The 9,609-nt window shown below is 43.5% G+C and overlaps 1 protein-coding gene across 2 annotated transcripts; it reads left to right on the top strand.

Moving 5' to 3' along the window:
* Nucleotides 1-841: 841 nt before the first annotated feature.
* Nucleotides 842-2,449, top strand: alkbh4 (alkB homolog 4, lysine demethylase). 2 transcript variants are annotated; one of them, XM_014197076.1, is made up of 3 exons: nucleotides 842-985; nucleotides 1,252-1,443; nucleotides 1,652-2,449. In XM_014197076.1, exons 1-3 carry the CDS (start codon nucleotides 878-880, stop codon nucleotides 2,168-2,170), a joined length of 819 nt encoding a protein of 272 aa, XP_014052551.1. In that variant the 5' UTR covers nucleotides 842-877; the 3' UTR covers nucleotides 2,171-2,449. The 2 variants fall into 2 exon arrangements, with proteins under 2 accessions (XP_014052551.1, NP_001134079.1); NM_001140607.2 differs by having other exon boundaries at nucleotides 855-985; nucleotides 1,236-1,443; nucleotides 1,652-2,445.
* Nucleotides 2,450-9,609: the final 7,160 nt, after the last annotated feature.

The following is a 9,609-nucleotide window of genomic DNA, read 5'->3' as shown; positions in this document are numbered from 1 at the left end:
AGTTAAATGACTATATGACAATAGACACAGATAGATTAGCAGAATGTGTAACAAATAAATTCATGATATCTCTTTAAACTTTGTTTCAGTTTTCAGGTTGTTTCATGTTAAGTACAAGCAAGAAGGAATTGAATGAGGATTGGTGCATAATGTTGGGAAAGAGGATGTCACTTTTCATTTGACTAGGATTCTTTAAAAGTACTGTATTTTGGACTAGGTACAGCATGGTCCCTGTATCTAAGTACTGAATGGAGTTTTCATTCTAGACCATGATAACATATTTGCAGGAATGGATGTAATTGTATCGGTCAAATAATCTTATTTTTCTAACACAGAAACATTATAAGGAAACGTGTGATTTAAAATGGAAATTCTGAGCTCATACGGTGGTTTGGTATATTCAAAACAGAAGCACATGTTGTTAAACTCATTCTAATCCAATTCTGTACTGTAGTTCTAACCAGCTGAAAGTTGGCAAGCATGGTTTAAAACTTTATTTCATGGAAATATTTTGCATCATATTCATTGCTGTTAAATGTTTTAGTTTTGCAATGCCCAACATGCTCCATCTTTGGCCCTAAATTGTCTGAGAATAATGGTTTGTTATGTACTGTAAGGTTTGTTTTTGTTTTTAAATAAATCATTATTGAAATATTTCTTCATACCTTTTATATTCTTACAAAGACTCTATTGCAAGCATCAGTGACTACAAAATGAGACACTAATGTGAAAAGAGCAAATAAACATTTTATTTATTCTACTGTTGGGTTTGAATGATTCTACTGTATTTGATGCATTTTGCCTTGTTCAATGCGGAACTTAATGCATTTCATATGTTTTTGCTACGTTCTGTTATGGTGGGACACGTAATCTACTAATGGCGACGGAAATTCACCATGCTAATTGTGGTTGTAAGGGAATTCGAACTTGTTTATTGTGTGAGAGCGTGAATGGAAATGGACTATTATCGGAGAATGGTCAACCGGTAAGTCTGTTAACTGTTAACTAAAAAATAGATAATGTAAATAAGATTCTGTTCGGTTGCTAGACACAGAGCTCTGAAGCAAACGCCGTTAGCCAGTCCCCCCTGTCTGCTCTGACTGAGCACTGTCAACAAATACGTCATATTATAGCTAAACTAGAGTAATAAGTCATATTACGTATTACTGTTTAGCTGTATGATGTGTTTGGAAAGCACTTATTACAGCACTGACTTCATGTGATCCCTTAAACAGATTTGACTTTCTTTAGATACGACACGATTTTATGTACGACCCATTGCTGAGACGAGCAGTGCGCAATTATGGTGGGCAGCAGCTGTCTTTTCCCTTCCCTGGAATCTTTTTATGGAACAACTTCATATCAGAAGAGGAGGAGAGTGAGTTGATAACCGATATGGACCTCAACGCCTGGAGAGAGTCACAGTCTGGTCGACGGAAACAGGTTTGTTGTCATCTTCTAACGTTTGCTGCAAGTTGTTAATAGCAAGATGACGCAATTTTGGCAAGTGAATAGGGGCTGGCAGCATGAGTTGCGGAATCACCTCTGACAATGGCCAGTGTTTCATTCTTCTATCATGGGAGGTACCCATGATAGCAACCATTCACTCCTAACAAGAAAGAATAACCCACTTTTTTGAATGTCTTTACAGGACTTTGGGCCTAAAGTGAACTTCAAAAAACACAAAGTGCGTCTTGGTGGCTTCTGCGGCCTGCCTCCAATCAGCCGTAAACTGGTGCTACGGATGTCCCAGGAGCCGGTCCTAGCCGGGTTTCAACCAGTGGAGCAGTGCAACCTGGATTACCACCCCCAGCGTGGGTCTGCCATTGACCCCCACCTGGATGACAGCTGGCTGTGGGGGGAGCGTCTGGTCACCGTCAACCTGCTCTCAGACACCACTCTCACAATGTCCCTGGAGGAGGGCCTGACAGAACTAGGACAGGGGGAGGTCCGGGTGTCTGTGCACCTTCCCTGCAGATCCCTTGTGGTGGTATACAGCGAAGCACGTCACAGATGGAAACACGCCATCCATAGACATGACATCCATGAGCGCAGGGTGTGCAGTACCTACAGGGAGCTGTCTGCTGAGTTCATGTCTGGGGGAGAGCAGCAAAACATGGGCTCCCAACTGCTGGACATAGCTCTGAGCTTTGAGGGTACACCGATATAGAAAGAATGCAATCATCACTGTTTCAATTTTTTCTATCCTAAGTCCTGCACCACCCACATTACAATGTGACTTGTTGACTGAAAGCAGCCTCTTTGCACTCTATTTTGACATTCTTTGGCTAAGCATTGCACGAATACAGTTGGATTGTTTGATTAATTTTGATTAATTGAACTGTAAATTCACAGTTCTTATAACTATGTTATAACATGATGACACATTGTACTGCATTTCTTGCTAGGAGTGTGTATTTTGTAAAATAAATCAGACCATTGAAATCAATGTATTGTAGTGATTGGCTATTGCATTAGTAGATACTCACACTGCTCTCAGCACAGGTCTGCCGGTTTTGACTATCAGAAGTGACTTTTCGTAACAGGTTAGGAGAATTAAGTTAAGGTTAGGAAAAGAGTTAGCCAAAATTGTCCCTGACATCTAGCTATAACCAGGCCTGCCCTGAGAACCGTCTTGGTTTCCACTAATGCGATTCTGCGCGCATGTTATTAATGTGTGGTTCTCATTGCCCAGTTAGTTTGGGAACGTTATAAAGTGGGCATGCACCCAGTGTTGGGTAGCTAATAGACGACTCACGGCTTATGACATGGACAACGTAATATTCCGTTTCTGCTAGAGTGTCCTATTCACAAGACTTAACTAATATACTTCTGGCCCTTCTTTGGACACTGTGTTAACTACCCTCCAGACGAGCTTCAATGCCATACAACTCTCCTTCCGTGGCCTCCAACTGCTCTTAAATACAAGTAAAACTAAATGCATGCTCTTCAACCGATCGCTGCCTGCACCTGCCCGCCTGTCCAGCATCACTACTCTGGACGGCTCTGACTTAGAATATGTGGACAACTACAAATACCTAGGTGTCTGGTTAGACTGTAAACTCTCCTTCCAGACTCGCATCAAACATCTCCAATCCAAAGTTAAATCTAGAATTGGCTTCCTATTTCGCAACAAAGCATCCTTCACTCATGCTGCCAAACATACCCTCGTAAAACTGACCATCCTACCGATCCTCGACTTCGGCGATGTCATTTACAAAATAGCCTCCAATACCCTACTCAAGAAACTGGATGCAGTCTATCACAGTGCCATCCGTTTTGTCACCAAAGCCCCATATACTACCCACCACTGCGACCTGTACGCTCTCGTTGGCTGGCCCTCGCTTCATACTCGTCGCCAAAACCACCGGCTCCAGGTCATCTACAAGACCCTGCTAGGTAAAGTCCCCCCTTATCTCCGCTCACTGGTCACCATAGCAGCACCCACCTGTAGCACGCGCTCCAGCAGGTATAGCTCTCTGGTCACCCCCAAAGCCAATTCCTCCTTTGGCCGTCTCTCCTTCCAGTTCTCTGCTGCCAATGACTGGAACAAACTACAAAAATCTCTGAAACTGGAAACACTTATCTCTCACTAGCTTTAAGCACCAGCTGTCAGAGCAGCTCACAGATCACTGCACCTGTACATAGCCCATCTATAATTTTGCCCAAACAACTACCGCTTCCCCCAACTGTATTTATTTATTTATTTATTTTGCTCCTTTGCACCCCATTATTTCTACTTTGCACTTTCTTCTACTACAAATCTACCATTCCAGTGTTTTACTTGCTATATTGTATTTACTTTGCCACCATGGCCTTTTTGCCTTTACCTCCCTTATCTCACCTCATTTGCTCACATTGTATATAAACTTATTTTTCTACTGTATTATTGACTGTATGTTTGTTTTACTCCATGTGTAACTCTGTGTTGTTGTATGTTGTCGAACTGCTTTGCTTTATCTTGGCCAGGTCGCAATTGTAAATGAGAACTTGTTCTCAACTTGCCTACCTGGTTAAATAAAGGTGAAATAAATAAAAATAAAATAAATATTGCAAGTTACTGCATTGTATGAGTGTATGTGTTGGCTGTCAAAGGAGGACATTAAACTTGACCATCTAGCTATCTTTGCAGCCCTTACACTAGCCCTTGATCATGACTCTCAGTTCCATTACATTACACATAAATCATTGGACAAAGGCGTCTTCTCCATGGGTGAGTTTTGTTAAGAACCCCGACTTTCAATTTGAACATTAACACGCATCGCTTGCGGTTCAGTTTTGGAAGCAAATTGACCTTCTTTCATATCAGTGAAAAAAAGGCTACATTTGTACACCACTTGATAAGGTTAGGGTTCCCACAAGGTAATATATTCATATTACAGCTCTTGTTTATGGAAACAGATGGAAGATCAGAGGCGACCACCTGTGCTAATTAGCTATTTAGCATGCGCCGAACACCTGTGTGTGTAAAGCGTAACTCGGGAAGTGTAGCAGAAGTGTAGTTCCATCGGATGAGAGGCATCCATAGCTGTGTGGATCTGTGCAAAACTGCTACAGTAAGTGTATTTTTTATTTGAACGATTCTTCATCACGAATGAAAAATGAGGGACATATCTTTTGAAAGCCATATCGCAAGCAATCATTGATGTTTCTAAACGTTAAAACACAGTATCGGGATTGTATTTCACATGAGCCAGCCATGGGCAAAGCTAATGGCTGAAAGCTGTGGTTAGAAGGCTTCTTCGATGAGGTTTAACGGCGGTTGGCATCCATTAAATATTGCCTTACCACCACCTACTAGACTGGAGTACAACTCCCTTATACTTTGCTTGAAACATTTTTTAAACAAATACCATACCATCTAACACTACACTCACCCTACTCCACTATTGAAATCTATTTAGTCCTACCTCAGGCCAACAACCTGAAAGGATGGGATACCACCACTTAACACACCCTTTCACTCTTCTGATGTCAAGTCTCGCACACCCAAATACCTCTCTGCAGCTGCCACCACAACCTACATTTTCTATGACTTACGTTCCTTCCCTTTAGTACAGTTGATAACCTTTGCTATAAATGCTAAAAATCCAATCTTACTGAAACATATATCACTTGTTGGCCTATCCCTATTGCTGTTTTGGTTAGTGATTATTGTCTTATTTCACTGTAGAGCCTCCAGCCCTGCTCAATATGCCTTAGCTAGCCCTTTTGTTCCACCCCCCAGACATGCGGTGAACTCACCTGGCTTAAATGGTGCCTCTCGAGACAAAACCTCTCTCATCTTCACTCAATGCCTAGGTTTACATCCACTGTACTCACATCCTACCATACCCTAGTCTGTACATTATGCCTTGAATCTATTCTTCCGCGCCCAGAAATCTGCTCCTTTTACTCTCTGTTCCGAACGCACTTGATAACCAGTTCTTATAGGCTTTAGCCATACCCTTATCCTACTCCTCCTTTGTCCCTCTGGTGATGTAGAGGTTAACCCAGGCCCCGCAGCCCCCAGCACTACTCCCATTCCCCAGGCGCTCTCATTTGTTGACCTCTGTAACCGTAAAAGCCTTGGTTTCATGCATATTAACATTAGAAGCCTCCTCCTGAATTTTGTTTTATTCACTACTTTAGCACACTCCGCCAACCTGAATGTCCTAGCCGTGCCTAAATCCTGGCTTAGGAAGGCCACCAAAAAATGTCCATCCCTAACTATAACATTTTCTGACAAGATAGAACTGCCAAAGGGGGCGTAGTTGCAATCTACTGCAGAGATAGCCTGCAGAGTTCTGTCATACTATCCAGGTTTGTGCCCAAACAATTCTAGCTTCGACTTTTAAAAATCCACCTTTCCAGAACTAAGTCTCTCACTGTTGCCGCTTGTTATAGACCCCATTCAGCCCCCAGCTGTGCCCTGGACACCATATGTGAATTAATTGCCCCACATCTATCTTCAGAGTTCGTACTGTTAGTTGACCTAAACTGGGACATGCTTAACACCCCGGCCGTCCTACAATCTAAGCTAGATGCCCTCAATTTCACACAAATTATCTAGGAACCTACCAGGTACAACCCTAAATCCGTAACCATGGGCACCCTCTTAGATATCATCCTGACCAACTTGCCCTCTAAATACACCTCTGCTGTCTTCAACCAGGATCTCAGCGATCACTGCCTCATTGCCTGCGTGCAAATTGTGTCTGCGGTCAAACGACCACCCCTCAACACTGTCAAACGCTCCCTAAAACACTTCAGCGAGCAGGCCTTTCTAATCGACCTGGCCCAGGTATCCTGGAAGGATATTGACCTCATCCCGTCAGTAGAGGATGCCTGGTTGCTCTTTAAAAGGGCTTTCCTCACTATCTTAAGTAAGCATGCCCCATTCAAAAAATGTAGAACTAAGAACAGATATAGCCCTTGGTTCACCCCACACTTGACTGGCCTTGACCAGCACAAAAACATCCTGTGGCGTACTGCATTAGCATCGAATAGCCCCCGCGATATGCAACTTTTCAGGGAAGTCAGGAACCAATATACTCAGTCAGTTAGGAAAGCTAAGGCTAGCTTTTTCAAACAGAAATGTGCATCCTGTAGCACTAATTCCAAAACGTTTTGGGACACTGTAAAGTCCATGGAGAATAAGAGCACCTCCTCCCAGCTGCCCACTGCACTGAGGATAGGAAACACTGTCACCACCAATAAATCTACGATAATCGATAATTTCAATAAGAATTTTTCTACGGCTGGCCATGCTTTCCACCCGGCTACCCCTACCCCGGCTAACATCTCAGCACCCCCTGCAGCAACTTGCCCAAGCCCCCCCTCCCCGCTTCTCCTTCACCCAAATCCAGACAGCTGATGTTCTAAAAGAGCTGCAAAATCTGTATCCCTACAAATCAGCTGGGCTAGACAATCTGGGCCCTCAGTTTCTAAAATTATCTGGCAAAATTGTTGCAACACCTATTACTAGACTATTCAACCTCTCTTTTGTATCGTCTGAGATCCCCAAAGATTGGAAAGCTGCCGTGGTCATCCCCCTTTTCAACGGGGGAGACACTCTAGACCCAAACTGTTATAGACCTATATCCATCCTGCCCTGCCTTTCTAAAATCTTTGAACGGCAAGTTAACAAACAGATCACCGACCATTTCGAATCCCACCTTACCTTCTCCACTATGCAGTCTGGTTTCCAAGCTGGTCATGGGTGCACCTCAGCTACGCTCAAGGTCCTAATCGATAAAAGACAGTGCTGTGTAGCCGTCTTCATCGACCTGGCCAAGGCTTTTGACTCTGTCAATCACCGCATTGTTATCGACAGACTCAACAGCCTTGGTTTCTCAAATGACTGCCTCACCTGATTCACCAACTACTTCTCAGACAGAGTTCAGTGTGTCAAATCGGAGGGCCTGTTGTCCGGACCTCTGGCAGTCTCTATGGGGGTGCCACAGGGTTTAATTCTCGGGCCGACTCTTTTCTCTGTATATATCAATGATGTCGCTCTTTCTGCTGGTGATTCTCTGATCCAGCTCTACGCAGACGACACCATTCTGTATACATCTGGCCCTTCTTTGGACACTGTGCTAACAAACCTTCAAACAAGCTTCAATGCCATACAACACTCATTCCGTGGCCTCCAACTGCTTTTACTTGCTAGTAAAACGAAATGCATGCTCTTCAACCAATTGCTGCCCGCAACCTGCCCACAACCTGCCTGCCTGACTAGCATCACTACTCTGGACGGTTCTGACTTAGAATATGTGGACAACTACAAATACCTAGGTGTCAGGTTAGACTGTAAACTCTGATTCCAGACTCACATTAAGCATCTCCAATTCAAAATGAAATCTAGATTCGGCTTCCTATTTCGCAACAAAACCTCCTTCACTCATGCTGACAAACATACTCTCGTAAAACTGACTATCCTACCGATCCTTGACTTCGGCGATGTCATTTACAAAATAGCCTCCAACACTTTACTCAGCAAACTGGATGCAGTCTATCACAGTGCCATCCATTTTGTCACCAAAGCCCCATATGCTACCCACCACTGCGACCTGTATGCTCTCGTTGGCTGGCCCTCACTACATATTCGTCGCCAAACCCACTGACTCCAGGTCATCTATCAGCTCACTGGTCACCATAGCAACACCCACCCGTAGCACACGCTCCAGCAGGTATATTTCACTGGTCATCCCCAAAGCCAACACTTCCTTTGGCCGCCTTTCCTTCCAGTTCTCTGCTGCCAGTGACTGGAACGAATTGCAAAAATCACTGAAGCTGGAGTCTTATATTTCCCTCTCTAACTTTTAGCATCGGCTGTCAGAGCAGCTTACCGATCAATGTACCTGTACACAGTACACCCAACTACCTCATCCCCATCTTGTTACTTATCCTCTTGCTCTTTTGCACCCCATTATCTCTATTTGCACATCATCATCTGCACGCCTATCACTCCAGTGTTAATGCTAAATTGTAATTATTTCGCCTCTATGGCCTATTTATTGCCTTACCTCCCTACTCTTCACATTTGCACACACTGTACATAGATTTTTTTCTATTCTGTTATTGACTGTACATTTGTTTATGTGTAACTCTGTGTTGTTGTTTTTGTCGCACTGCTTTGCTTTATCTTGGCCAGGTCGCAGTTGTAAATGAGAACTTGTTCTCAATTGGCCTACCTGGTTAAATAAAGGTGAAATAATTTTTTCCCCCATCTACTGGTATAGATCTACTACTCACACCACTCCTTTCAGGATCCCTCCCCCTTGTCCCATCTTCCTCTACTTTCTTCACTGCCTCAGCATATCTGTTAAAGGTCCCCAAAGCACACACATCCCTGGGTCGCTCGTCTTTTCAGTTCGCTGAAGCTAGTGACTGGAACGAGCTGCAACAAACACTCAAACAGGACAGTTTTATCTCAATCTCTTTATTCAAAAACTCAATCATGGACACTCTTTCTGACAGTTGTGGCTGCATTGCGTGATGTATTGTTGTCTCTACCTTCTTGCCCTTTGTGCTGTTGTCTGTGCCCAATAATGCTTGTACCATGTTTTGCGCTGCTACCATTTTGTGCTGCTGCCATGTTATGTTGTTACCATACTGTGTTGTCATGTGTTGCTGCCATGCTATGTTGTTGTCTTAGGTCTCTCAGACCCTGCAGGAGGCCCTTTGGTAGGCCGTCATTGTAAATAAGAATTTGTTCTTAACTGACTTGCCCAGTTAAATAAAGGTTAAATAAATAAAAAGAATAACAACTTCTGCACTACTCTAACCCTGGAATCCTCAACCTGCCTCTCTCGCACAGGATATTTCTGATCCCCAACCCCATGGGCACCCATAAAATTAACACATACCACTACTTTCCCCAATGATACACATTCCTTTGTCTTATGCCCTTCTACACACTTCTCACACCTAGGAACCTCCCTCCTACACACTGCTGCCACATGCCCATAAGCTTGACACCTGTAACAACATAATGTATTCGGCACAAAAGCTCGTACATGATAACTTATATATCCTAACATCACTTTGTCGGGCAAAGACTCAACATCAAAACTCAAAAGAACAGACAATGACTCTTCTGTTTCATCACTCATGCCACCCTGTCTG

Source organism: Salmo salar, chromosome 04 (assembly GCF_965601325.2).
Source record: "Salmo salar chromosome 04, fSalSal1, whole genome shotgun sequence".
NCBI lineage: Eukaryota > Metazoa > Chordata > Actinopteri > Salmoniformes > Salmonidae > Salmo > Salmo salar.
This window is presented reverse-complemented; position numbering and strand designations above follow the sequence as displayed.